Genomic DNA, 27,986 nt, shown 5'->3' with positions numbered 1-27,986 from the left:
GGTGACTCTTGTACCTCCCCGAACTTCACCGAGCTGTTGTCACCATGTCTTCAACCGATGCGTCAGATACAGAGAAAATACCTCTCCCCGGGGAGAGCCGAGTAGGGGAAGGTTACTTGTCCGGACTTACTTTAACTTTTGATGACCTTGCGATTGAGGTCGAAGGAGTTAGTGAGAGCTATGTCTCAACAGTTTCATCTGTTGTCACGGGCTTATTGTCTTCATTCAAAAAGAACAAGAATCACAAAAGAGTTAGTGGCCTATCATTGAAACCCATTTATAATTGCAGATTTGCTAATGCTAAAACGCGTTGTAGCATATCCTCCAGGGCGTGACAGGCCAAGTCCGGCCGGGAGAGATGGTAAGGGAGCACTCTCATATCAATACTTTCCCAGAAAGACTCACATAAGATCCGGCAGCTCCTAGTGCTTGGTAGGCCAGGGTCTGGGTGTACTTCTCTTCTCAAGGTGCTTGCGAACATGCGACAGGAATTTTCCCACGTCACTGGCAAGATGAGCTACGGAAACATCGATCACCAAGCAGCCCACCGGTTCAGACATCAAATTGTTATGAATACAGAAGGTAGGTATTCAAACCCCCAATTCGCGCTGCTAGCTATGCTAAATGGTAGCAGACGATCAGCATTTTCCTACTCTGTTAGTATCGGATGTTATGAAATTTGCGGTTAGTACCAAGGTGGCCAAGAAGAACCTAGAGTCAACAACATCCAAAATCGAACATATTGAGAACAAGACGACGGCAATACTGGATTCTTTAGGTATATCTCACGTAATGGAGACCGCCGTTGGCGATGAATTCATTCGTGGTGTATCCGGAGGGGAGCGAAAACGTGTGTCTGTCGCTGAAGTCATGGCTACCGAGGTAAGCGACAGATTTCCCCTTTCCCAAGCGTATCAGTTAACATAAGCAAAGGCATTGGTTCAATGTTGGGATAACTCGACGAGAGGCTTAGACGCGAGTAACGCATTCGACTTTGCCAGGGTCCTCAGACGAGTCACGGATGAGCAAAACAAGACAATGATTGCAACCCTCTATCAAGCCGGTAACGGTATCTACAACCAATTTGATAAGGTTCTGGTACTCGCAGAAGGAAGGGAGATTTATTACGGACCTGCCTCCGAGGCCAAGTCTTATTTCGAGAAGCTGGGCTTTCGATGCCCACCTAGCGGGAACGTAGCGGACTTCTTAACTTCTGTTACGGTTCCGACGGAAAGAGAAATACTTCCTGGCTTCGAATCTACAGCACCTAAGACGACTGAGGACTTCGAACGAGCTTATAAATCCAGTGTTACCTACGAGAGTATGAAGAAATCAATGGTGACTGATACGCAACTTCTCGCAACTGAGGTTGATAGGCTCGATAAGATCCGCATGGACGAGAAGAATCGAACATTCCATTTCCTTTCTCGAGACCACAGCGTTTACCAGGTCTCGCTGGCAAGACAGATCTTGGCCTGTACAGCAAGGTAAGTCTTGTTATTCAAGTGCGTTCGTCATAAATGGAATATGCACTTATACGGAAACAGACAGCTTCAAATGATATGGGGAGATCGCTGGTCGAACTCTCTCAAACTTGCCTCAAATATTATTATCGCCCTAATTTCAGGAAGTCTCTTCTACAACCTCGCTCCTACCAGTGCTGCTACCTTCGATCGAGCCGGGGCTCTCTTTTGGCCAATTATATACCTCGGGTTGAACTGTCTTTCAGAGACGACAGCCTCGTTCATGGGACGACCCATCTTCTCCAGGCATAAGTTGTTTGGCTTCGCACGACCGGCTGCTCAAGCAATAGCCTGCACCCTCGCAGATATCCCTTTCACTATTGTCGGCGTTAGTATCTTCGAGATCATATACTACTTTCTAGCAGGATTTACCCTAGACGCCGGTAAATTCTTCACCCAGTGGTTCATCTATATTGTATTTACGCTCTGCCTCCTATCGTTTTACCGGATGATTGGTGCCTGGAACTCTCATTTTGGAGTTGCTTCTCAGATAGCTGGCTGGTGTACAATGGTTATCATGGTATACGCAGGTAAAGACTTTTCCTGAGGTCCCACCGGACAACAAGCTTTATTCTGACTAGGATTTAGGATATCTTATTCCGGTCCCGAAGATGCATCCATGGTTCAGGTGGATAGCATATATTGACCCTGTGCAGTATACCTTCGGGGCATTAATGGGCAGCGAGACCGGGGGACTGACACTTGAATGTGTTGAACCCGAATTCATTCCGTACGGAGCTGAATATCAAGATATATACCGTGGTTGCAGTGCGCCTGGATCTACTCCTGGACAATCTACATACAGTGGCGCCGAGTTTCTAAAAGCCCAGTATGGAGACTTCACACAACATGTCTGGCGAAACGTTGGCATCGTGATCGCGTTTTGGGTCTTCTTCGCTATCATGGCTGCTCTTGGATTTGAGTTGAACCTTCAACGCGGCGGTGGTTCCCAGATTCTATACGCAAAGAGGGCATACCTGAAGTCCTTATCCGAGAAACAAGACATGGAGAAAGGAATGATTAAGGAGACTAGCGGCGACCCGACTGACAGTTCTGAAGAGGAGGAGCAAACCAAGAATGGTACAGTGTTTACCTTCAGAGATATCAACTATTTCGTCCACGCAGGTGGTTCTGAAAAACAGCTGCTCCAGAACGTTTCAGGATATGTTACACCAGGCAAGCTGGTAGCACTGATGGGCAGCTCAGGTGCCGGGAAAACCACGCTCATGGATGTGCTCGCTCAACGGAAAGACTTCGGGACAGTCAAGGGCTCAATCCTCATCAACGGCAAACCTCAGGGAATCAGTTTCCAGCGGGATACCGGATATTGTGAACAAAACGATGTCCATGAAGTCACAGCAACTGTCAGAGAAGCCCTTCTTTTCTCCGCCAGATTACGGCAACCTCACCATGTACCAGACGCAGAAAAGGTTGCCTATGTCGAATACATCATGGCTCTGCTAGAGCTTTTCCCGCTTCAACATGCTATTATCGGCTGTAAGTCAATTGATGCCGGGACCATTGGAAACCTGAGTACTGGCATGTTTAAGCTAACAGCTTTCAGCACCCAACTCCGGTCTTTCAATTGAACAGCGCAAAAGACTGACGATTGCGACCGAGCTTGTTGCCAAGCCATCACTCCTTTTCTTAGACGAGCCAACCTCGGGTCTTGACGGTCAATCTGCGTATGAGATCTGCCGATTTATGAAAAAGCTGGCCGCCGCCGGACAGACAATAATATGCACCATTCACCAACCATCTGGGGTCCTATTTGAGACATTCGACGTGCTCCTACTACTCGCCAAAGGGGGTCGTACTACTTATTTCGGCGAGACAGGGAAGAACTCATCAACTGTGTTAGACTATTTTGCTCGTCACGGAGTCCCCTGCCCTGTAGATGCAAACCCTGCAGAGCACATCGTCGATGTGGTCCAAGGCCGTTTCGGTACCGAAATTGACTGGCCAGCGGAATGGGAGGCATCTGAAGAGAGACAAAAGTCTCTGGAAACACTATCAGTGCTTGAACAAGTTCAGGGTCATATCCATAACGGAACGAGCCAGGAAGAGGAAAAGAGCTTTGCTGCTCCTATTCCATACCAAATCTCACAAGTTACTCGTCGCCAGCTTATTTCGCTTTGGAGAAATCCAGATTATGTTTGGAACAAGCTAGGCTTGCATATTACGAACGGTCTCTTCGCGGGTTTCACGTTCTGGAAGATTGGAAACGGGTCGTTTGACGTGCAGCTTCGTCTCATGTCTGTGTTCAATTTTCTCTTCGTCGCTCCCGGATGTATCAATCAGCTGCAACCTCTCTTCATCCGGAATCGGGACATCTTCGAGACTAGGGAGAAGAAGTCGAAGACGTACAGTTGGATTGCCTTCATTTCTGCTCAGCTCCTGTCTGAGGTTTTCATTTTGATCGTCTGTGCCACTGTTTACTTTGTGAGTTGGTACTTCACTTCTGGATTCCCGGTGAAAGCAAGCGTATCGGGCCAGGTTTATTTGCAAATGATTCGTAAGTTTTCCCTAGTCGGTGATGATATGGTTATGTCCCTTCTAACAGGACATACAGTTTATGAATTTCTTTACACGTCCATCGGCCAGGTAAGACACAACTTCATCTGCATAGTGCACGTTTAGTGGACATTAGCCCACTGCCTCTTTCTACATTAATGATCTCGTAGTTGTTTTTGACTAACTCGGGGTTTCGTAGGCTATTGCAGCTTATTCTCCGAACGCATACTTTGCAGCACTTGCCAATCCCATCTTTGTTGGTAGCTTGATTCAATTCTGCGGCATTCTGGTCCCCTATTCTCGCATCACCCCTTTCTGGCGATACTGGTTCTACTATCTGAATCCATTCACCTACCTTGTGGGCGGCTTGTTAGTTCCTGTCGTTTGGGACACGGAAGTAGTGTGTAAAGCTGGCGAGCTTACTACGATCCCGCTACCCCCTGACACTACATGCGGCGAATACATGAGCGACTTCCTATCGCAAAATGCTGGCTACATTACGGATGCGGGCAACACAACTACTTGTTCTTACTGTCCGTATAGCACTGGCGCCGACTTCTTGCGGACGCTCAATTTCGAGGAACGCTACTACGGCTGGAGAGACGTAAGTTTTGCTCGATTGGGGTTCACGCCATGTTGCTAATATCAGTCAGGTCGGCATTACTGCCTTATTCTGCATCTCTTCTTACGCTCTCGTCTTCCTCATGATGCGTTTGAGGACCAAAGCGACGAAGACGGCTAATTAGGTGACCGAGCATACAGCTACAATTGGCCGAGCTATGCACCAACCACCCCCGGAGTTTCTTCTGCATCCGAGTGCATTTAATTGAGCTCACTTGTGAATTTCATAATATCTTTTATGACGCGTTCCTAATAGGATAGTACATATAGAATAATAGAAGATGGCCATGTCATCATGACGACGGGTATAGGGTATATTAGATGATGGTCTCGGGACATTCTGTTACACGTGTAACCTCTGTACCGGTTGAAGAATGCAGTTCGCCTTGCACTTCGGCCGTACGAAGGACCATTGCAGGCTGTTCATGACCTTCCAAGACATGCAGGCAATATTGGAAAGTGAGGTTATACAGACTTCGCTTCTTGAAACAGACCCTAGAGACCCAGGCGGTCTAGGCTGGCAGATCATTTGTATATAGAGTCATCTCAAGCCACCAACAGCCGAGAAGGAGTTGGTTGGTCAAGGACTACTGCAGCCCTAGTAGATCATTATAATCAGAACCCTCAGTTCCAAGCCCAGTTCAACTGCCCTTGTTATACATTCACAGAATGACTGTACAGCTAAGCTAATAAGGGGACCATAGACTTTGATGCAAGTCTGAGTTATTGGATTCAAATTTATTAAGCTTCCCTCATATAAGCGGTCTAAAATTCAACGTATAAAGAGAGAAACTGATTCGATTGTTGTGTATACCGAGTAGTCACTCACGAGTGAATGAGTGAGGGAGTGAGGGACCGAGACGTGGAAGGTGAAAAGACACAGCACGCTTAGTTCAAGATAAGATGAGAAAGGACGTATTTCACCAAGGGTGTACCTCCATTTCCATGCTCCCATGACTTTCTCCGACTTGCATCTCATTATCAAATGTATCTTATCCCTGTTGTTATATATCTCGTCGTACTTTGGGCTCATGCGATAAAGGTAAATGCGAAATGGCCAACTCAGCTTTAAGACCGCCGCAAGTGTGATGAAATTGAGAAAAGGTATATAGCTATTGCATGTTTGATTCAAATGGGCAATTGATTTATTCAAAGCTCATAACATTATGAGCGCAAAAAAGATATGATTGCTGACATGACCCCTCGCTGTTTCACAGCCCAGCATTAGCATCCTACGCCACATTCTCCGCTGTCAGCTTGTTGATGCCAGTTGTACTCTTGTTCGTGCATTGAATATTTACCTAGTTACTTAGGCAGCAGTCACTCTCTAATTATCTCACCAATCTACGAACAACTCATCAGTGCTCTTCAATTGCTACTTACTTAGAGGTAGATTCCGTGGTCGTACAGGCGATCGATCCGAATAGCGTTGGTTATAATCCCCTACGCCAGCGGCCTGTTGTGGTAACCCTTCAACCAATAATAGCAAATCCTGTGAATAGGCTGCCTCTAGAAGATGTGAGACGATTTCCCACGGGCACACAAGCACCCCATCTCGAGCAGGATTCGACACCTCTCTCTACCGCTGGCTATCATGGCCGATCATTATTGGAGCGAACGTCCTAAATCGCCGCCTCCCTCATATTCAGCATCAGATCCCGCGGCCGGTTCGAGCCGCGACCCGCCCCCGCCATATCGTCCAAACCCCGCCGCCGCGCCAGAGAGAAATGAGCGAACACCGCTCATTCGCCGCCAGCCTGTCATTGTGATCCCGCGACCTCCTAGAATCAACATCTCCGTCCGGCAGGCCCCTAGAATCAATATCGTCATCCCGCGACCGCCGAGAATCAATTTTACGACCCGCCTGAGATGCCAAGACGTCCTCACCATCCTTCTCCAACTTGCTGCTGTCTCGTTTTTCGCATACTTCATCTGGTTCCTGGCAACTTCGTGGTATTCTAGCTTTGGTAACCCGACGCTTCACGACGATCTGCCGATTTATAATGTCGCCATCATTGGTATGTTGATTGATATGCTGTGCTTCGTCCAATGTTGCAGCTTGGAAGTAACTGACAGTGTCCTTGAAGGAGCCGGTCCCGCGGGCATCGCGGCAGCCCAATATCTTCACTATTCTCAAGCATCGCGAGATATGCGCTTCAACATCACTATTTTGGAGTCAAAACCAATAGTTGGTGGCATGCTCGCGCTGCATGATTCGAGTGGAGGGCCCGTGTACCCCAATGATGACCCAATGCAAAGCCCCATCACAGCGGAAGACATCGTTGGCCCTGCACTAATGTGGCAGAACTCGCTTTTCACGCAAGACTCGGAAAAGATACTCGGAGATTCGATTTCTTTTAATGAGCTTGACACTGACTTTGTCGGTTTGTACGTTCTCTTTGATTCAATTGCCATTCCCGGTCCTTGGACGTGAGATGCATTGCCCACAGTTGAGGCAGAGACTACTAGTAACGACTAACTCTTGTTCCTTTATCATAGTTACGAGAATAAGGATTGGATTGCGTCGGCCGTGCGACCCTACGACAGATCTCCCGTTACTACATGGGGTCGACTCATCTGGACCTATGGCGCCTCGGTATGGCGGGCGGCTGCGTTCAATAGACACGGAAACTTACGGAAAAGGATGCTTGAAGCGCCTGTGACAACAGAGCCTGGAGAGATATTCAGTGCACTCGGAGTCCTCGAGCCTCTACAGCAGTGGGCAAGAGAGCTTTTGAATAAAACCGGCATAAGTGATCGCTATGCGACAGAAATTCTCGCACCCCAAACCCGTCGCGCTTTCGGTCAGGGGCTCGATGATCTAACGGGATTCGCCGCCATGCTAGCCGCGTCACAGGAAGACTCGGCGCACGCTTACACTGGCGGTCATTTGATCGAACGACTGGAACACATCGTGCGCAAGCTTGGTGTGCCCGTGCATACATCTACACGTGTTCTCGGGCTACGCAACGATTGGGAAGGGAATCAATGGACCGTTCGATATGAAATGGTAGTGGGGAAGGAGATACATCGACTGATGTCTTCGACAAGGTCATCCTAGCAGCCCTTGACTTTGAAATCCGCCTCGAAGACGGCTATGGCAATGTCAGGAACCTTTCATCGTTCCAAGATACAGGTCTAAAGAAAGAATTGGGCGACCCTAGAGATGAAATGTTCATTCCGGTTCATATAACTTTCTTCACCACGAACGTGAAGCTTGCTACATGGCATTATCATGATCAAGCGCTGTTCGTTGATGGCGCAGATGGCGTATACGAGATTGAGCTCGTGCGCAAGACTACGAGTTATAGGGAGACGCAATACCTTTATCGAATCCTTTCCCGATCGTCGGTGCTTAACTACCTGAAGAACAACTACGGTATTCTATGGAGTTATGAAACAAGCGTATGTATTCCATCATGTCGGAGAGAGTTACTTGTGTGCATCATTAGCTGAGGCTCGTCGCGGCGCGCTAACACTTGTTTGAACCCAACAGATAGCGAATTGGCATCCCGTGAGAATCCCTCTGTTTCACATGCCAGTCTTGAAGTATCCGCCAGCCGCAGGCCTGTGGTGGTCAAGTGCGATCCAACAAGCTTGGTCAACGGTTGATCTCAATTGGTTAGCTGGTAAGGCTATTGCAGATGACCTGATCAAGGAGATCTTGGCAGGGAAGTAAGAACTATGTCAATGGAAGCATCATGAGCGCGATTCCGTAACGATCAATGTAATACTGTTGATTCGCTAGCTACGATTCGTGGTGCGATATGTATTGCGATTGGAATTTCAGTAAGAGGGAACACTAATATCTGGAGAAATGGAACATTCTATTTGTTCCTTAGGCACCTTTGTAGTGCAAGGGTGACCCCTACAGGGCATTGTTACGTAGGGCTTAGGCTATACTCGGGCTGATTGTAGGTTGGGTATGTAAAAACTTGACTAAAATAAAGCCACTGGTGAGTTTTTGGGGTCCGGAGGCCTAAGTAGTTGTCGAAATCGGATGAAGTCTCAGAGAAGGGGGATTAAGTTGTTACAGGCCCCGTGCACGCGAGACGAATATATTTGATAAATAATTTGAACGCCTAATAATCTCACTTCTCTTCGTGTTCGTTCCTGTCCGTGCTACTTAACTGTCACGCGACGACTCGGCGAGCTAAGAGCCGTTACCTCTAAGTTGCCACTTATGTTACTTCTACATACTTTCTTCGCTTTATGAAACGAACCAATCAGACCTGAGAGGTTAGGCAGGTAGATCCAATTGAATATAGACCCAAAATCAGCTCACCATCCGTAGCAGTTCTAAGAGGTTGTCACGGAGCGAGAATAAGAGTATAGTTCTCCACCGCTACACTACCAAAAAGTAAACGACATACGTAATTAAGTTGAGACCCCATATCTCTACACTCAACTATAGTATAGTACTGTAACAGAGGTTCTAGTATTGTGAATAGCATCAATACTAAGCCTAGCGTTCTGCCCTTATCATACCTTTACATATACAGCACATATCCGCTCTTCTCGTCTCCGTGGTTCATTGCTTTCCTTTGCCGCCAGATAAGCAACCCATAACATGCATGAACAACCACACATAGCGAAGCAGTAGCGAGATTGATAGAATAACCGGTACGATAATACGGCGAGTCCTGTTTCAGAAACGCAAAGGTAGCAACGATTCCCCCGAACCCACCGAAACAGATCATCCATGCCGAGCCAATGCTTCTCTCTGCGTGGCCTCGGAGGTTCATCAAATACCAGCAGACTACATGGCCTCCTATACCAACGGAACCGATAGTTGTGAGAATTATGGCCGCGTATTCTGCGGAGAAGTGTTCGGTACCATGGACTGTTCGTAATATAGCCAGACCAGTGATAAGCAATGATAAGGCAGGAAATATGAAGGGCGATCGTAGTTGGAATTTATCAGAGAGATAGGCTGAAATGATGGTGAACCCCAAGGCGGCAGCGAAGGGGGGCACTGAGTGTAGCTGCGTTTGAATCGTACTGTAGCCCAAATCTTTGACGATCGACGGGACGAAGTAAACAACAGAATACACTGATACCAGAAGTGCTATTAAAGATTCTTGTTAACGGAAAGCTGAATCGACATAGATGAAGAAGAGCTTACAGAAGTACATTAGAGCGCCAAGCCAGTTTGTGGGCTTTGACAAAAAACTTTTTATATCTACGGTAGTGATGGGGACGGTGTGAGGCTCTTCCGACTCGGTTTTCTTCAACAAGAACTCTCTCTCATTTTCCGATAACCAATTAGCCTCCCGTGGAAAATCAGAAACAAAGAATAGTGCAGCGACAGCAACTAGAATAGTGGCTATTCCCTCGAGAATAAAAACCCATCTCCAGCTTGAAAGGCCTTGAACACCTCCTAGGTTAGCGATAGCACTAGTAAGGAGTCCGCCAAATCCACCGGCGACGATAGTGCTGGACCAGTAGACAGTGAATCGTTTCTGGGCTTCTTCCTGCTTGTACCAGAAGCTAATCAAATAGAAGCTGCCGGGAAAAATGCCTGCTTCCGCGAGTCCTAATAGAAAACGCGTAGCTAATAGTGAGTGATAATTTTGCACAAAGCCTTGGCCGATTGTCACCACTCCAAAAACAAAAACGCATGACGAAAGCCAGAACCGAGGCTTAAGGCGTTTCAAGAGCAGATTGGATGGTATCTCAAAGATGATAAACGGAATGAAAAAGACGGTTAAGGCAACATTAGGTTGTGACCCCTTGAGTCCCAGCTCATCTGGTAGCCCCAGTGTGAGTGCATATGAGATGTTGACACTAACGGAGCGGTTAGCATGTGCCAAGTGTCAGTAAGGATCGGTGCAGGACTAACCGATCGAGGATTGATACAACATATACAATAAAAAGTATAGGCAGCACACGAAAGTCAATTCTTCTGACTAACTGTGCCTCGTCGATCGGGACCGGAGCTACAACATTGCCCGCTGAAATTGAGTCCAGGCTCGCAGAGTCGGGATGGTCAGCTGAGCCGCCGAGAATGCCTTCTTTGGGCTGATGGTCCATACTGTGTCAGATTGAAATGGTGTCACACAATGAACTGGTGGGTTAGTCCTGAGGATAATGCCGCTGCCTGATGTGAGTGAGTCGAATCAGAATCTGGATGATATGTTGTAACTGCCGCCTGCAAAACGTGGAGAGTGCAGTGATGTACTAAGAGGAGAGGGGAGAAACAAAAGTTGGGGCGGGCGGCATTCGGGGTGAAGTTGCAAACTAGGGTCACAATTCGCAATCTGAAAGAGGAGAGGAGCTGCATTAGTGTGTCTGACATGAAATAAGGCTCTGCTTATCTTCGCGCTCTCTCATGATCTGTTTTGGTTTGCTTGCCTACCTCATATACGTACGTGTACGAAGCATGGTCTCTTTTCTCTTGTGTTACAGTCTACTGACTGCCTCTGGGTGGGTGGAGGAGCTAACCATAGTTACCTAGGGATTGAACATGTATGCAGGCTGGATATTTCTCCTACAACTCTGATAGAACTCCTTGTATCATGGTCGCTCTACGTTGAGCACTCCATCTCCTTAGATGCAACCATCCCGAAATGCTTTTCGTCAAGGGGGAGATAAGACATGTGCGAGAGGAGATAGACACTGTCACAGGCTAGCTCTAGTCACAGTGTTGCAGTATGGCTCGGCCGGAATCCTCGCCGATCACCACGAGGCTTGCGGCGAGGGACCTGGGGATATGCGCTTGATGAGCAGCATATTACTGGCAAAATGCATCGGTCACGCCGCGAATTGAAAAAGGGTCAACCCATCCCACTCTAAGACATACACCTAGATCTGTATTGTTGATAGTTAAGATATTATTTATGTTCAAATTACAACGAACTGAACACAGAGCCGAAGTAGAAAAGAATGGATAATGCTAAGCCCACGCCTGCCTTGCCTCCTCCTCCTGGCATCACATTCAACTTCGACCACCCCGCTTCCCTACGTCAGCAGTTCGACATAGGCATTGGCATCTCCATCCCACTTATCACTATATCCGTATTTCTTCGAGTGTATTGTAGGCTTTGGATTAAGAAGACATGGATACTCGAAGACTGTCAGTCGCAAGCAGTTACTTCCTCTGTACATGTCACTGATCCAGTCACTAGGGTTCCTTCTTACTGCTTGGGTGACGGTAATAAGTACGTGCCATCCTCTTCTGACTTACCACAAATCCGTTTTAGGGTTTCCATTATCGTGCAAGCGTCCGCGCGCTGTTTGATATAAGCATTTGGTAATGAAGAAGAGCTTGCCGGGGTAAGGGTAAAGATCAGACTAGCTTCGGGAGACGCCGATAACCCCGCCCCTGGCTCAGCAGGAAGACTTGATGCAACTGACGCCGAGCCCCTGTCGAAGCTACCCCCTTGAGGCAGGGCAATCACCAGCATCTGGTTTGACACCACTCTGATCAGGTCCCCCAGCGAGGTATCGACCGTCCATGCTTCATGCTGCAAAAAGTTCTCCAATCGCCTGCGAACCGCGGAATGCAAGTCTGCTTGCAAGTCTGCTTGCAAGCCCCCTTCGTTTCCGGGCTTAATACTGAAGAAGGTGGCTTGGCCCGTTCCATTCCGGGTGTCTCGGGCAACTTCCTCTAATCCAGCTGGACCTTCCAATAGCCAGACAATAAATTCAAAGAAAATACACCCCATGGACCAAACGTCATAGAGCCTCGATCTGGGCGTGTTAATAGAAACCACGGCCTCGGGGGCTTCATATGTCATAGTTCCAATCCGCGTTTGCGTTGGCTGTGATCTGCGACTAGTTTGGTATTGGTGGCACTGGGCCTGCCCCATGTCGGAAATCTTCAATGTCCCGATTCTGCCCTGACGCCCATCTTCGGGGAAGATAAGAATGTTTTCCGGTTTGAGATCACCGTGCCGGAATCCTCCATTATGCATCAGGCAAAGGGCATGCATTAGACCCGTAAGTTGCTTGAGAACCTCCAACATGAATTCCCGGTTCAGCGGGCGCGGGTCCTTCACCCAAAATTCTCTCAAATTCCCTCCATTGGCCCATGGAAACAAGATGTAGTGTCTGTCACCTCGCGAAAAGGAACCGCTAAGTGTAACCAGATGGTCGTGATCAAAGTCGGCTAGCTTTTCAAGTATCAACACTTCCCGTTCAAACAAATTGACCGGCCCGAAGCCATCCGGCATCTCCGAGGTTGGACGGAGCTCCTTTATGGCTAAGAGCGTATTATTCCGATTCATCTATAAAGGATTAGTCTTCGATTGGTAATACTGATGGGAATTGCTGCAGCCTTACAGGAAATTGGGTGCTCCGATGACTGGGATGGATCTGCACCTGGTACACATCACTAAAGAAACTTGACTTGCGCGGTTCATGGCTGAAGGGTGGTTCAATGAATGGCAGAATACACTTGAGCTGGAGGTTTTGGGTGCGGCGGTCGTGTGAGAATACTGGAGCAAGAAATTTCCACTGCTCGTTATAAAACGTTCGCAGCATAACCATATCCCACGGTGAGCTGTGGAAGGCGTTGAAAGCAGGCGGATGATTGCATTCTCTATCGACATTGTTTATCTTGCAATTATGAAGGTCAATATCCCGAGTAATCGGGAGGTGAGCGTCCGTGAACTCGTACTGTTGCAGTGATTCAAGAGCAGGGATGATTTCCATGCCAGTAACAGCGAGTATCGCGAACACTTTCTTAGCTTTCATGATTACAAACTCAACAAGTGTCTGTATTATGCTATTGTCCTCAGTCAAGGATTTGATAACCCTTTGGACACTCTCAGCCGTGATTAAACTCTGAAAAGAGTCTAGCGGGAGGAAGTCTTGGTGATCAATGGCACTTTCGACGTATGCTTTCACAATAGATTCCCTAAAGTCATTCAGTATCGGGTTTGTATAACGTGGATTTTTATCTCCCGCCTGAGGCAGCAGTAAATTGTCAGGAGCCTCGCCTTGGCGCTTGACCATGTTGTCAAGGCTGTCAATAGTGGCCCTGTTCGAGTCGCTAGATCCCGTAGATAAAGTATTATCTCCGATATTTCGAATAGAAAGCAGAGCTAGTGATTTGAGATGGGCGGCAATGTGTCTTGTCATAGTGTCTAGGTTTTTCTGGGAGGTGCCTATGCAAGAGTCAGCTACAGATTTGAGCTGACTTGATATATGTTCTTCATCCGAGGTATTACTGTTACTGTCAAGTTTTCCTGCTCGTAGCACTACCTTACCACCCCCTGGGTGGTGGAAGATATCCAAATTGCACAATAGACAGACGCCATAGTCCCGACTTCGAGTGATAACACTGTGCTCAACCACCGAGGTCAACTCTTGCGATGTAAACTGATTCGGATGGGCCGATCTTATGTGGTGCCCAAGATCGCGTTTGTGGGTGAATTCCGAGCCGCATAAGTCGCAACAACAAATAGTGGTTTGGTGAACGGTTTGCGGCCATTCATGAGTGTGGTTGCTTTCCATATGTTCCCGCCATTCTTGAAACGACCCAAACTGCTGGCTTAGGTATGCACATTCTTCTGATACGCATACATATGGCTTCAGATCCCCCCAGAAGTGCTGTCTGGTGTATGTTAGCGCCCAGAAATTTCTCACTGGAGACGTGATAGGTTAGACTTACTTCCACCGATGGGGGCTGTTGAGATTTAGATCTTGAAGCGGTTCAGAACACCAGGTACAGATACGGGTCCCTTCGTGTGGCTGGGGAGGCCGTAGGTACAGTTCTGTAGAAGAAGAGGTTATAGAAACGCTTCCGGAGTCCTCGAAGGGAGTTGGTATATCATTAGGAGATGTAGCGTTTAAGTTACTTCTGGGACCAAGTGATGACTGCTCCGGTGTCTGCTGCTGGGTGAATTGTTCACCCTGCCGCCTTCGCTGGTCAAGGATTCGTCGCCGTCGGGAGACTAAAGAAGCTACTAACTGGGTTTTAAGAGCTATAGGAGTTTCGGGTAGCAAGCCTCCGACGAATAGATTCATAATTCGCTCGAAAGGAACATATTCGTCCTCCGTATTACTTGACTCTACTCGGTGATGAAGCATGGGTTCCCTATCACCGCACCGCCGTGTAGCGGGAGCTAGAAGATCAAGCCTTTCGATACCACCCTGTATAGCATCAAGAGCGGCTCTACTTGCTGGTGACAAATTGGAAGGTCTAGAAAGACCCGTAAAAACATAGAAAAAATGCTTCAATGTCTGTCTCGGAGATTCGAAGTCTATAACTGTTCGATCGGTGGTCAGCAGCGCTAGGCATTGTTATAACACATACGCTTAGGATTATTTACTTCGTCTCAAGTTAGTTTCAATCAGCTGTAGTAGTTGAATGATAAGTTCTTGTAGTTTTTGTTTGTTCCGTAAACGAGCATCCAGGCCAACCAAGGGATCTGCATTCGCGCCAACGGACCCAGCCCAGAGTTGAAGCCGCAGCTTGTAATCAAAAATAAGCTCTCTCCCTGCGGTCATAGTTCTGCGACTATTGACCTGGCTAGAAGCCCGTTTCTGTGAAATGCTTAAAAGATTCTCGAAATGATGATCGCATCGCTCCACGGATTGAAAAATCGGATACTCGTTACCCTCTATGCCCGACATCGCGATAGAGATGATGGATTCCGTTTGAAGTGATTAGGTGCCAGGGATGGGCGACGGGGCGGAAATTTGGAGGATATTCCCCTCAGCTAGAGAAGTAAGGGATGGAAGAACGTCTGATTGGTTCGGTAACGAAAATTCAATAATCCTGCAGGTGCGCCCCCAACACAGCCTCACTTCGGCCACCCCGGTGATCGTAGCCAAAGCAGGAGTGCCCCTTTAGATGAGCGATATGATGATAAGTCTCGCAGCCGCAACATCATTAATGGTTGTTGAGACAAGCGACTTGGTGTCGTCGTTTAGTCCTATTTCTTATGTAGTTAAAGACATTACTATAGAACAGCTTTCATGAGTTTGCGGTCAATGCCACACCAACTTGATAAAACAGTGCCAGAATGGCGTATCCTAGAAGATATCCTGCCACTTTTCAGCGCTGACCTCCCGTGGTGTGTTGCTGACACTGGATCGCGGGGCTTTTGGTCTACGATTATCCGTTTCTTGCAATGGCATCGACCACGGCAATCGGCAGCCATCACGACGGCTATTGAGAACGAAATAAACCTAAAAAATTTTCGGGCAGACTTAGCCACTATAGATGAGTACCATCCACATTACCAGCTACCTGATCACGTCTATAAGACTTGCAAGAAGAAACTGTCGGAGTTATTGTTAGTTCTCGAGAATCTAGTTGAAGACAGCGTAATTGAAGTCGCTAGTAAAACACAACCAGAAAACCAACAAGTCGCTAGTAAAATACAACCAGAAAACCAACAAGTCGCTAGTAAAACACAACCAGAAAACCAACAAGTCGCTAGTAAAACACAACCAGAAAACCAACAAGTCGCTAGTAAAACACAACCAGAAAACCAACAAGTCGCTAGTTCCGAAGAAACTCAATCATGGCTGGATTTACAATCTTGGGCAGAGACGCCTTTTGTCCAAGCAGTCACACAGTTCCTTCCGTTGAATCATATCTCAGCACAGGCACCACGTCTATCACCCCGAGCATCAATTGACCCAGAGGCTGCACGCTTAACTCCTCAGTTCCAGAAACTTGAAATACTTAGCCTCATCGTTCAGGAATGTTCGAACCCCAAGGAAGATATCACTAGCTCGTGTGTCAAGTTCATAAAACTGAAGCAGACGCCCAGTCAGTTCCAGGAAGTTGCAAAGAAAGCCAATGTCGCTATGAGGTGCCTTGTTGATATTGCAGAGAAAGATTCTCGAAATCAATTCAGGATACGAAAGACGCGGAAAATTCCAATTTTGAATTGGAAAAATCCTATGCCATGGGAGACTACCTATCGACTCTTCAACATGCTCTTAGACAAGACCTGTCTTGGTCATGAAGCTAGATTTCAGCTGAATGGTTTCAAGATAGATAGTGAGGGTGAAAACTTACCTTTAGATGTCTTCATCTCCTCCTGTCCGCATAAGGATCCGCCTGTGGTATCGCCCTCCTGGCAAGAAGGGCGATACACCTATCACATGGAGTATGTTTCACCGTCGCAATTATGAACCCATGGGCTCCTATTAATACTATCATTTAGTGAGATAACCCCTCCCCGTGGTGAAATGACGATTATCAACGATCTGTGCTTCTCCAGCCCCAGCCATCGGCAAAGCGAACATTTACCCCCGGTGTTAAATATTCGTGTCATTGATTTTGACAAATTAAACAACGCCTATGAACGATGGCGTCCGACCGAGCACTCTATTCGTCTTGGCGCAACACCAACTATATCACTTGCTCACCTCCTCGACAATGGATTTTTGAGAGATGTTCGCGACGGAGGTGTATTTAATGTCGGTGATAAGGCAGTTCTGGCATTGTCGCTTGGCCGTTGCCTCTTACACTGCTTTCAGGGACTTTTAATGCAACAGGAATGGTCGTCGCACAATATTCACTTTCTTCACCAACGCACTACCTCCACTGAAGCTATCTTCAACATCCATCATCCTTATGTAGCTTGTCACTTTCCAAAGACAAAGGAAGAGAGAGAGCGTGTTTCAGGGTATTCGACGTTTCTCCAGAACGATGCGCTGCTGAGATCTGCAGTGAAGCCTAAGGATTGTGAGCTCTCTCTCTGGTCATTTGCAAGGCTTCTTCTTGAGATCGATAAAGGACAAAGAATACCTCTGCTTAGTGAGCCAGAAATCTTTCAATCCTTTAACGACCTGAACAGGTATAGCGGATTCCATTATTCAAGAGCCATTGATGGCTGTATGAATTTCACGAGCTCACTCCACCGAATAAAAGGGGAGAACCCGGATCTCTCCGATGTCCGTGAGGTTCTTTATGACGAAGTTTTGCATCCCCTCGAAGAAAATATCAATTCTTTCTCGTGTGATATTCTCAGTGTCATTGCGCGACGTGATGTTGAACTCAATGGCTCAAGTTCGGAGCCGCTCCAAACTACCCTCGCTATTGAAGTCAGACACGAAGCCCCGCAAGGATCAACGACGGAAAGGATCGCGCTATTAGACACTGGGGCAGATGCGAACATGATGACAGAGGCCTGTGCCGGATTTTTAGGATGTACGGTATCCCCCTATACCGGCAGAGGCTACGATACAGTGAATGGAGATATCTCGCCCACACGAAAAGTACAGGTTGAATTTCGCTCATGCAAGTCAACAAACTGGCACCGAGAAGAGTTCCTCCTCCTAAAAAGTTCACCATATGATATGATATTAGGCAAAAATTTTATCGACAGATATGATATCTTCATATTTCAAGATCACCTATTGCCCATTCAAGGTACGGCAGCATTATCAGCTTCCCAAAATAGTTTCAGCTCAGCTAACATTCGACATATTATAGAAAAAAAAAAAAAAGGATAAATAATCCAGGAAGTGACTTCTGAACGAATCAAGACAGTGATCGAGGGTTACGTGATCTGTTGACATGTTTGTCAAAAGAGCTCTAATTGAGGGCTTGAAATTCAGTATATTAATAGAAAGTAAACTTTTGATAAAGCTCTGTATGTGGCCTTGCTTTTTAAGGGAGGACCTCTACCCATCTGTATTCTAAAGCTTTCGCTCAACATTCCCTTGTTCGTATACAAGACTTTTATCGGGTTTCATGATCTTTATTCCTGAGTGAAAGTGAAGTCGTGCGCAGGTTTACTGTCCCCTGCTAGAGGTCTCTATGCGCAACCCCCCTCAGGTCTCTGTTACAACGTTGCCGTTTCAAAGCATCTCTAACGGGGAATCCGTAATCAACTGGAATTTCATTCTGGGGTTTGAATAAAGTAATATATTTCTACCGAGTAGGATTTTAGGTATTTCATGCGCTACAAGGTGTATCCGTACTACCAACAAATACAACTTGAACTGCGGCGAACCTGCGGAATATCAGCGCCCTATACTAGATATGGATTCGATGAGTAACACTATCAAAACTTACGCTGAGGAGGCCATGAAGATTTCCACGCGGCGGGCATTGGACGTAAACAGTAGAGCTAGAGAAAAGAGAGACGTAAACACCACAATAAGCCCCAATCGTTTCAGCATATTCTCGACGAAGTAAAGAATGGGAATGGAGACAAGCGGGAATGCGGTCGACAATAAAGTAGTAGCTGACGTAGCAAATCTCACGATAGTAGAGCTTTTATAGTCAAAAAGATCTTCTTCGCCTTCTCTACCGTGTACGGGGCTTTTCCATCGATGCGCCCATCGGTTATGAAAGAAACCAGGTATTACACGGAAAAGCCAGCGAGTAAGAGGATCACTATCGTCCGCTTGCTTTTGCAGCGCTACGAAGTCAACTTGTTCAACGTCCCAAGTACGTTTCTCGAAACCTCGTAAGAACATGTTGCCATAAGCTGGTCTTTGCAGCCATTCCCGAAGAACTCCGATATTACGTTCTTCGGGGCGCGGGAGAGCATTGAGTTGAGCCTGTGTAAGTAAAGAAGCATCTGTTGAGTTAGTCGAAGTTCTGTCCTGAGTCGATAGGCCGTCAGCTTACAGTACTTTTCTAGCTTCTCCCTTACTTCCAACAGCTTCGATCGTTGCAGAGAATCGCCGCCTGTTCGAGAACTGTCTTCCATTGCTTTCCAATTACTCTGATATGACTGTCTGACAGGATCTGTAGACTCCTTATCTTCTTGATAAATCTCCTGCAATTCTTGCTCAAGATGTACTATTTCGGCTTGCATGTGGAGTAGACTCTGTAGGTTCAACATGCGAAATCGGCGGAAGATTGCCGTGTCGCCATAGTTGCCCATCAGCGACGCAAGACCCCGATAGTCTGCGGTCTTGCTACACATATTAGAGTCCTGGTTGACTGTCATCCTCGGACCTATCATAAAAGTGACAAGTTAGATAGAGATATGGAACATAAGTCTTTCGAGAACTGATTTAGCTGGAGTTCGACAACGAACGAAATTGCTTACCTATACTACCCCTACTAGCGGGAGATACCACTCAATTAGACGTATTGTAACAGTCGTTTCTAGTACTTCAAGTACAATAATGATCTGGGTAAGAAATGAAGTACTATTAAATACTTTGATTTTATTGGACCGCATCCATAGCCACTATGCAGATTGTGGGGTTGCTTTTGTCACAATCCTCCAAAACAGAATTAAGGAAATAGAACCCACCAGCCTCACTATATATCAGTCCGTAGAGTGGCTGTGTCCGCATGATCAGCGGGGATTCCAAAGTTTTCCACATCATGCGTTTAATTTCCATTGCCATATAGATTTGCCATCGGCGACCGTCCGCCGGGAGGATGCCACACGTTCTTCTTTAATTCGTCCGCTTCAAACAAGAGTTAAGTTACACTCGAAAGGCTGAGCTGCATGGTGGCTAGCCAGAGGCAGTGAACCTCGCCCGACTTTTCTTCACCGAAATGACGTGGGCTTGGATATGAGTCTACAAATTAAACTAAGGCCCATAAGGCTCTCCGTCTTATGTAATGCATGGATATTAATCCAACCCACCCCCAGGTAGACAGGGGCGGGCTACCCTCGGCGGATCGTTTAGATACACCGAACATGCATTTCTTCTCTACAGCCGTATGGTGGCAAGGCAGATTTTTGGAGAGGCAGTGAGCACTTGGTGGCGCTCATTGGGAGAGGAGTAGCTTTGATTCGTAGCCAGCGGCTTTATCAAAAGCAGGCTATGACCAGCCACTGACCAGGTACGCTACGGGCAGTTATTTAAACCTCCCTCAGTGCGCAGGGTGCCAACTATCTAAAACATGAAGACAGAAGATTCTCGGCAATAGAGCATCGTTGAGAATGCGTCTTTGCTTTTTTTCATCAGTCGCAAGCATATCATATCACTACTTTAAGCCTCAGACATCAAAGGCTTGCTGCAGTCCATGCAATAGGAATTTCAAGCGTACAAAGTCTCGGGCGCCTTCGTGAAACGTAATAACACATCAGCAATGGCTTCTGGGCCCATTGACAATGAACACACGATGGAAGTGTCATACAAGCTCGACATAGATATCTGGAACCACGATAGATCAAAACCTTACGAACAAATTGGATATCTCGATACCCAAGCCGCTGCGAACTTCATATCACAGGAAATGTCAGACTTTCTAGGACATGAGAGAATGCAATACGATGGACCAGGTTTCTTCGGAGCGGGGAACCCCGATGTAGTTCCAATCGGACAAATCAATAACGTCTATTTCACTTGGAAAAAGTCGCCAACCCGAAAGTTGCACCAAGAGACGTTTGTTGTTCTTAAGGAGCTGCCGTATAATATTATTCTAGGAATGGCATTCCTTAAAACCCACAAAGCCTTGTTACTCAATGCGGCGCTGTTACCCCTAGCTCTAAAACCTGCATCGAAAAGTAAGTTCCGGCTCCCCACCTTACGCTATATATCGCATGTAATTAATCCAATTGGCGCCATAGTAGAGAAAAATATTATGCAACAGAGCAGAGAGGCTAACAAGGCTCAACAAGAGGCCGATGAAGAAGCGGAGAGAGCCAAGGGACGGGAAGAGAGAGAGAGACAGCGACAGAAACAAGCACAGGTGCTTCAAGCTAAGGATCAGAGCGTTGTCCTTACGAAGTAACAGGAGCCCCTGCAGCTCTGAAATTCTTTTCCTAAGGGAAAGGATATTTGACATCTCCATTTCCTTGATTGCGTATTCTATTTATATTTTTCATAGCAAAGTCGAAGGCTCTAGTCGTGCGTAGTGGGATAGAGGAATAGGACAAGACTACCAAATGTCAAATGTCTCATGAAAGCTCTGTGAAGTGTGGTGCTAGCTTAGTTAGCATTCCCCAAGTACGTATACTACTGTACGTTGTAGCTCAAACCCCACCCGTGACAGCTGCGCATGCGTCACCATGCTAAGCGTAGCGATAATCAATTGAGGTGTAGTGCAAGGACCTACGGGAGGCTTTGTTATTAAAGAACTCCTTTTACTTTACTGTATTACTTTAGTTAATAGCATTGATCGACTATCAAAGACAGTATAGTTGTAGCAATTGTAGCACCTTCCACCTATTTGGATTTATCCACAAGGCCAAGTGCCCAGAAGTTTTGGCTGTACATGAGCATACTTTTCCTTAGTAGTGGAGGTAGTATTCCTAGGTAGGTAGGTAGGTAGGTATATCTGACACCAACACCTTTCGCTGACTTGCGGCTCTATCTCTTAATATCGTCACGCAGCACCACTGAGCTGGGCCCACAAGAAACTCTTCTGGCGGGTAGTATTTGTACTTGAAAAACTTCCGTCCTTCTCTATCTCACGATTAATATACGCTTAGCGCCCTAATTGAGCCTTGCCTCATAGTGAAACGCCATTCGTAACACGTATTGTCTTTACAACTAAGAAGCTGGCTTTTGTTCCTTAGGGAGGGGGCAGTAGCTAGAAAAATGATCGACAGACTTGAGTGATCTCACTATGTTGAGAGTGATTAACAATAAGTGCTACTATTGTGCATGCATGGTGACTGGCTTGCCAGACTGCTTCCTGGCCTGCTTGCCACCCCTGCTTCATGGTGCGTTCTAGATTATCAAGGGCCCCTTCTATAACACCAATTTTCGGGGCACACACGAGAGGCATTCGCATTGAAATTCAGCCACCCACCACCCTTTTACTGTACTTATCTTGTGTTTCAGTAATGTAATTTTTATCGTTCTGTGTATAGACTTCACTAGCAGGCAGTCTCAAGCTGGTTTTAATAGCTATTCCCCCTCGGTTAAGAGGCGATGGTAGCTTAATACAGGTAATATACACCTATTCGCTGAGTGCATGCCCTAGAATATTGTAGACAACCTGCTTCCCAGCCTGCTTCCCAGCTGAACAGACTTGCATGAAGCAATATTGGAGGCAATGTTTGGGGTAAAGAAATGCACCTCGCCGTCTGCCCCTATTATGCTGGCTCGTTAAAAGAGAGATAAGAAATTGACTGCTACTGTATTTTGACAGTAATAGCATTGGCTCTAACACAATCGTCGGTCGGCGTCAGACAATGTTGACATCCCATCATCTCGGAGAAAGCATCTTTTAGTGCCAATCGTGTTTGTGGTGGCTGACGTCTTCACCCTAGTTGCAGCCACCGCTGTAAAGTATGTGTACTCCAACCAGAGCTACCTCGTCAGTGATCTGATGATGGCTTGACTCCAGTATAAACGAAATTATTGATATAACGGGTATCGGTGGTATTACAAGACCATCCAACCAAAGTTGCCTCGTCATCCACACCCTTGACTTGACCCGATCTATGTATGACCCCTCCAATGTCATTGATTGGATAAGATGAGTGCAGGGTTGACCGTTAGATAGGTAGCAAGAGTCCTATAGAGGCTTAGAAAGCATGAGTGTTACACGTGTAACCTCTGTACCGGTTGAAGAATGCAGTTCGCCTTGCACTTCGGCCGTACGAAGGACCATTGCAGGCTGTTCATGACCTTCCAAGACATGCAGGCAATATTGGAAAGTGAGGTTATACAGACTTCGCTTCTTGAAACAGACCCTAGAGACCCAGGCGGTCTAGGCTGGCAGATCATTTGTATATAGAGTCATCTCAAGCCACCAACAGCCGAGAAGGAGTTGGTTGGTCAAGGACTACTGCAGCCCTAGTAGATCATTGTAATCAGAATCCTCAGTTCCAAGCCCAGTTTATCTGCCCTTGTTATACCTTACCAATTGAGTAGTCATCGATCCTGCCCGCGCCAATGCTACCAATTCTCCATGATGATGTTGGAGATCTGTTCTTATTTTCGCCAGTGTATTTTCAATGTCGCATTGACTTGTTGGAGATTCTGTTCCATGAAGGCCGGAGTGTAAGTCGGTATATTTGGCAAGCACGTCTTTTTGCTTGATGATAACAGCTGTCGCTACAGCCACTTTGTCGCTGAGAGCTGCGGCTTCCTGTACATCTGCAAAAACCATTTTATAGTCATCTAAGTACGTCTCATCGATACGCGATGAATATACTTTCGTCTCCTAAGAAGTGGTAAGCTAAATTTTGATCGAAACTCTGGGAAAGATAGCTTTACATATCGAGAAAGCTTCTGGCGCAGACTCTCGATATACGATCGCCAGTTTCTAGTCGCTGAAGAAATAATAAAGAGATGAGAGGTAAAGAGTTGCATCGCTTTGCAAGACTCTCGAGCTGAGTTCTTCTCTTCCTTAAGTGCAGCTTCTATCCGCTGATTCATGTAGTCCGAATAGTTCAGCACGAGCCACGTGGATTGCGTCGTGGAGTGGCATCTCTGATATACGCCAGTCTGTCCCAGCGACCAGGGATTACCTCGACCCCGCCAATTCAATTCAAAGTAGCGGATGCTATAACATAATTCTACTTGTTTAAAAGTTAGAAGAATGTGGTCGCGCCGGCACCCTATAATTACTACGGCGGGGTCGAACCCTGGATACTTCATTCCCTACACCAGTACCTATTGTTCTGGGTTAATCTTCAACGGCTTGTTACATATATGAGTTAATCACGTACTAAAAGTACCCCACGCAAGGGTTTTCTTCGCCAATCCTATACTCGTAGAGGCGTAAACGGTAGTAAAATGCCCAACTATAGGCTTTCAGAGCAGGTACGAATCACTGCCCAGGTAGCCAATCAGTATGATTAGACGTCGTGCAATCAGATGCAATATCTATGAACTATGAGGTCGAGCTCCATCGTGGAGCTCCCCGCACAAGACAGCCGATGGAGAGAAGCTGAGGGATCTGTCAAAAGTTGACAGAGAGTAGTATGGTGTTGAAAGGTGGGGTGATAGTAGATGGCCGATGTTACATACGAGAAGCCACTCGATCGATCCTGCATATGAATGCTGGAGGCTCTTCCTATCGGCACAAGAGATCTCTCTGTCTCTAGCGGCACATCAAGCTTTGCCAAGGTTGGTGGTGGCGGCCCCGCGTCGACCTGCCTAAATCTACAACATGTACGTAGGACAGTCAACCTCTTGTTACCTAATATGTATATTTTCCTCTTCCTTTTCCCTCACATTCTTGCACGAATTAGAACCGAGAACCGAGAGCCAGGAGCCGTCACTAATGACTTTCAACGCTGACAGTCGAGGACCGGTAGCTTTTCTTGGCGTGTTAGCTTCCCGGACTGATGCATGATCTGTCACGGGTGGTTGAAGAAAAGACCAGCCCAGACCTGATTTCTCGTTCGATTGTCTCGAAACCATGATACACATGGCTGCCCATACTCTTCAAATATCAAGATCTATTATAATGAATAGGCTATATGTAATAAGCGGGCTTCTAGAATTAGGTAAGCTCGTTGTGCTTGACAAAGCTATGAGAAAATACAAACTTTACTAGAGCCAATCAGCTTCCATGTAAATGTCAAAACTCGGCATCTAAGCTGACGACAGTCATCACGGTTCCGCCACTTACAATTCGGCTTCCGCTTCAACGCCATACATCGCTACAATTTCTTGTTTGGGAACTTGTTCATACTTCACAGAATAGTCGAAAGGATTGCGATAATCTGTCATGTGCTTTAGCAGCGGTAAAGGCGAGTCCGATACAGTAACAACGTGACACTGTCCTTCTAAGCGAGTAGCGCAAGTCGTTCGATGATATTACGATAGATGCGCTTCAGTATGGTGATAGTTAGGAACAGAGGTCGTGACCATCGGCTCAGATCGTTCGACGGCCATACCGATGTACGCGTTGTGGTGTTATGGCAGTTAGGAACAGGTCGTGAGGTCAGCTCAATTATTTAAATGACCAATTCCCCGTCTGAACAGAGATCTAAAAGTTTTCCAGATCACCATCAAATCTCAGCGTTCTATCGTTCAGATTAAATATCAGCCATTCGCCACCCCTCGACTTGCTCATCCAGAATCGTTATCTCTATTCGTCAGAATGCTCACCAAAACTAGTATTGTCTTTGCCTTCCTCGGCCTCGCTGCCGCTATGCCTTCCCCTGCGGTTGCTGAAGAGGCTACTTCTGAGCTTGCGGGCCGCGCTAGCCCCTCGTCCGAGTTTGTCACTTGGTCCAACGGTGACTGTACTGGGACCGGGACACGCCAAAGCATCACGGATAGCGGTTGCCATTACCTACCTGGCCAGAGCCTTAGCATCCTCTCTTTGAGCCCCAACTGCGCTGGTATGTTTGCTTGCAACCATAGCATTTTCCAGTCTTTTTGCCCTCTTCCGTTCAAATTGTGACTGACATGGTGCAAATAGTCCGTACTTGGCAGAACGACAATTGCAGTGGTGCTTGGTCTCAGCACGTAACCCTTGGCGCGTGCTTCCATATCTCGGACAAGTTCGGCGTCTCAATTATCTGCTAGTTCTGTGATTGCACGAGCAGCTCAAGATGAGCGGGCACACAAGGAAATTTGTCTGGGAGATGTATGGGACCAAGGTCAAGACCTGTTCAACTAGGCTGTCCATTCTTTACTAAAAGAAATCTTGTGGTGGCAAGCAAAGGGTTAAGGCTATTTCTATTTGTCACGATCCTAGGGCTCTTTCAGACAGATAAACTTGCTGTATTTACCTCTAGCCTACGCACGAAGGTTTCTTCGAAATGTTCGCGGAATCACTGTCGACATACAGTAATTACCCACATGACTAGAATTCTCGCATAATCCCAAGTGAATCCGCTGCCGTCTAGAGAGATAATAGTTTTTGATATTAATGAAACGTAGCGGAAATTTTCGCTCATAAAGGTGAAACGAGTTCACTTGTATATTAGTTACTCCTTCCCTGTGTCAGACTGTCACAGACCTAAGCGAAGCCTAATTTCCGACCTACAACAAACTTCAAGCAATAGTGTATAATAAGCTAAATAAGGGAATAAGGGGTAAGAATTAGAACTTCCCTCCGGGTGTAATAATAGAACAATTACTTGCAACCACAGCAGGACAGGACTGTGACAGACTAAGTTACCCTGAAATGACTTCCCACTTGCAATCCTACTATATGTCAGTAATAACTACGTGATTGTTCCATTTTTCAATATTGCATGCGTGGACATGGACATTAAGTTCATATAAATCCCTATCATAGGAGCACAATATACGTATATACACATCTCATGATTGTCCAGCGGTATTCTCGGCCATCCCCTGTCCACTCAGCCAGTGACGTTGAAGTAGTTCGCGGCAATGGGGTTGCTGAGCCCTGCAGCAGTGATGAATTTCGGCACGTCGAATCCGAGCTTCTGGCTCTGCAGCATGGTGCTGGCCGCGCTGGGAACTTGCCAGTTGGCTGGCTGCACCCAGAGCAAGTTCGTGTAGCGGTGCGGATGGGGGGGATTTTCGGCGCCTGGGGCAGGGCCAAACCAGGAAACCGGACCTATGATCATAGCTATTAGAGTCCATTCTTCTCAAAAATGCGCGATGGAATTTATTATTGATTCTGAAACAACAGGTACAGAATCTTACCAGTTGCAGTGGTTTTCAGAGTGGTAATGCCCGCGGCGGATGGAGCGCCACTGGCCTTGAAATCACGGAGCACGGTGTGGAGGTAGGTGGCGGGCTTTCCGGCACTGGGGTTGAGGAAGTTGGTTGATCTAAAATCGTCATTTCCTTGTCAGCGATAAAACCGGAGGGTCATTTGTTAACATGTGCCGAAAGGTGCGGGATTCATACGCGTCAAGGTCTGTGATAGCAACGTTAGTCTTTATAAGGGAAGGTTATGTATTCAGGTCGTGAGAATAGACTTACCAATCATCATCCAGATATACGTTTCGTTTGCAGGTCCTGAAATACCGATAGTAGGTTGTCGAGCGGTGTCTGCCTTGGTCAGTGCCTGGCCGCCTGTTGCCACGTTCTTGGTGCCAAACGTGACTTCGAGCTTCTCCGTAACGGCCGGTGTGAATCCTGTCGGAGTCTGTGCAGACGTGACTCCTGCTAACAGCAGAGCGGATACGATGTTGGTGGCTTTCATTTTGTCTGTTTTTTGACGTTCACGGACTCTGGAGTAAGTTGCAAGTCTTGCAAGAGGAGGGATTTGGGGTCACAGTTCTCTACATTATATTCTTGTCATTGATTCATATGGAACTCCCCGTGTAAAACGATCTCTCCGCGCTTCATTGCCTTGTATTTCAATCTACAGCCGGCCAATCTGATGCGGCTCAAATAGGGGGGGCGAGGTGGCTAAATAGAATTTCCTGTTCTGGTGCGGTACTTTGACTGCTTTATCTAATCTACCGGCTTGGCTCTTTACTGTTTAAAAATTTGGTATTTCGCGATTCCTTTGCAAGCAGCTGCATGCCTTAAATCGCTGAGATGATCGGTCTATACAAGATCGATGGATCTGCCGATTGGTGGGGTGCATTCAGCTACCAG

At 46.8% G+C, this 27,986-nt stretch overlaps 10 protein-coding genes across 10 annotated transcripts; 5 read left to right on the top strand and 5 right to left on the bottom strand.

Annotated features, from left to right (window-relative positions):
- Positions 1 to 44: 44 nt before the first annotated feature.
- F5B22DRAFT_654774 (putative ABC multidrug transporter) lies at positions 45 to 4,783 on the top strand (the record flags this gene model as incomplete). The annotated part of the gene is made up of 11 exons (XM_047979830.1): positions 45 to 251; positions 317 to 361; positions 420 to 582; positions 635 to 882; positions 934 to 1,487; positions 1,548 to 2,053; positions 2,112 to 3,020; positions 3,088 to 4,038; positions 4,096 to 4,127; positions 4,237 to 4,641; positions 4,691 to 4,783. 11 exons carry the CDS (start codon positions 45 to 47, stop codon positions 4,781 to 4,783), a joined length of 4,113 nt encoding a protein of 1,370 aa, XP_047831640.1.
- A 1,469-nt stretch (positions 4,784 to 6,252) lies between these two features.
- Positions 6,253 to 8,502, top strand: F5B22DRAFT_654770 (uncharacterized protein; the record flags this gene model as incomplete). The annotated part of the gene is made up of 5 exons (XM_047979829.1): positions 6,253 to 6,676; positions 6,746 to 7,046; positions 7,158 to 7,668; positions 7,710 to 8,063; positions 8,155 to 8,502. The coding sequence occupies 5 exons, from the start codon at positions 6,253 to 6,255 to the stop codon at positions 8,335 to 8,337; spliced, it is 1,773 nt and encodes a 590-aa protein (XP_047831639.1). The 3' UTR covers positions 8,338 to 8,502.
- Positions 8,503 to 9,148: 646 nt separating this feature from the next.
- On the bottom strand, positions 9,149 to 10,691 carry F5B22DRAFT_635798 (major facilitator superfamily domain-containing protein; the record flags this gene model as incomplete). Its single annotated transcript, XM_047977199.1, has 3 exons — positions 9,149 to 9,726; positions 9,784 to 10,445; positions 10,501 to 10,691. The coding sequence occupies 3 exons, from the start codon at positions 10,689 to 10,691 to the stop codon at positions 9,149 to 9,151; spliced, it is 1,431 nt and encodes a 476-aa protein (XP_047831638.1).
- Positions 10,692 to 11,794: 1,103 nt separating this feature from the next.
- Positions 11,795 to 13,742, bottom strand: F5B22DRAFT_635797 (kinase-like domain-containing protein; the record flags this gene model as incomplete). Its single annotated transcript, XM_047977198.1, has 3 exons — positions 11,795 to 12,886; positions 12,942 to 13,501; positions 13,550 to 13,742. The coding sequence occupies 3 exons, from the start codon at positions 13,740 to 13,742 to the stop codon at positions 11,795 to 11,797; spliced, it is 1,845 nt and encodes a 614-aa protein (XP_047831637.1).
- A 1,710-nt stretch (positions 13,743 to 15,452) lies between these two features.
- F5B22DRAFT_109065 (uncharacterized protein) lies at positions 15,453 to 17,634 on the top strand. Its single transcript, XM_047968746.1, has 3 exons — positions 15,453 to 16,729; positions 16,787 to 17,422; positions 17,497 to 17,634. The coding sequence occupies exons 1-3, from the start codon at positions 15,585 to 15,587 to the stop codon at positions 17,525 to 17,527; spliced, it is 1,812 nt and encodes a 603-aa protein (XP_047831636.1). The 5' UTR covers positions 15,453 to 15,584; the 3' UTR covers positions 17,528 to 17,634.
- Positions 17,635 to 18,302: 668 nt separating this feature from the next.
- F5B22DRAFT_109055 (uncharacterized protein) lies at positions 18,303 to 19,837 on the bottom strand. Its single transcript, XM_047968745.1, has 4 exons — positions 19,634 to 19,837; positions 19,207 to 19,539; positions 18,646 to 19,156; positions 18,303 to 18,583 (listed from the first exon to the last, which is right to left on the bottom strand). The coding sequence occupies exons 2-4, from the start codon at positions 19,529 to 19,531 to the stop codon at positions 18,526 to 18,528; spliced, it is 894 nt and encodes a 297-aa protein (XP_047831635.1). The 5' UTR covers positions 19,532 to 19,539; positions 19,634 to 19,837; the 3' UTR covers positions 18,303 to 18,525.
- A 797-nt stretch (positions 19,838 to 20,634) lies between these two features.
- Positions 20,635 to 21,279, top strand: F5B22DRAFT_645713 (uncharacterized protein; the record flags this gene model as incomplete). The annotated part of the gene is made up of 2 exons (XM_047978624.1): positions 20,635 to 21,052; positions 21,116 to 21,279. The coding sequence occupies 2 exons, from the start codon at positions 20,635 to 20,637 to the stop codon at positions 21,277 to 21,279; spliced, it is 582 nt and encodes a 193-aa protein (XP_047831634.1).
- Positions 21,280 to 23,286: 2,007 nt separating this feature from the next.
- Positions 23,287 to 24,439, bottom strand: F5B22DRAFT_108962 (uncharacterized protein). The gene is made up of 3 exons (XM_047968744.1): positions 24,173 to 24,439; positions 23,718 to 24,116; positions 23,287 to 23,664 (listed from the first exon to the last, which is right to left on the bottom strand). Exons 2-3 carry the CDS (start codon positions 24,099 to 24,101, stop codon positions 23,338 to 23,340), a joined length of 711 nt encoding a protein of 236 aa, XP_047831633.1. The 5' UTR covers positions 24,102 to 24,116; positions 24,173 to 24,439; the 3' UTR covers positions 23,287 to 23,337.
- Positions 24,440 to 25,554: 1,115 nt separating this feature from the next.
- F5B22DRAFT_645712 (uncharacterized protein) lies at positions 25,555 to 25,985 on the top strand (the record flags this gene model as incomplete). Its single annotated transcript, XM_047978623.1, has 2 exons — positions 25,555 to 25,798; positions 25,879 to 25,985. The coding sequence occupies 2 exons, from the start codon at positions 25,555 to 25,557 to the stop codon at positions 25,983 to 25,985; spliced, it is 351 nt and encodes a 116-aa protein (XP_047831632.1).
- A 709-nt stretch (positions 25,986 to 26,694) lies between these two features.
- Positions 26,695 to 27,619, bottom strand: F5B22DRAFT_108938 (phosphatidylethanolamine-binding protein). The gene is made up of 4 exons (XM_047968743.1): positions 27,363 to 27,619; positions 27,288 to 27,297; positions 27,081 to 27,208; positions 26,695 to 26,991 (listed from the first exon to the last, which is right to left on the bottom strand). The coding sequence occupies exons 1-4, from the start codon at positions 27,583 to 27,585 to the stop codon at positions 26,771 to 26,773; spliced, it is 582 nt and encodes a 193-aa protein (XP_047831631.1). The 5' UTR covers positions 27,586 to 27,619; the 3' UTR covers positions 26,695 to 26,770.
- Between the last annotated feature and the right edge of the window lie 367 nt (positions 27,620 to 27,986).

The sequence above is a fragment of the Xylaria bambusicola genome (genome assembly GCF_022495145.1).
Source record: "Xylaria bambusicola strain CBS 139988 unplaced genomic scaffold F5B22scaffold_16, whole genome shotgun sequence".
Lineage (NCBI taxonomy): Eukaryota > Fungi > Ascomycota > Sordariomycetes > Xylariales > Xylariaceae > Xylaria > Xylaria bambusicola.
Note: the sequence above shows the minus strand (reverse complement) of the source record. Positions and strands in the feature narration are given on the sequence as shown.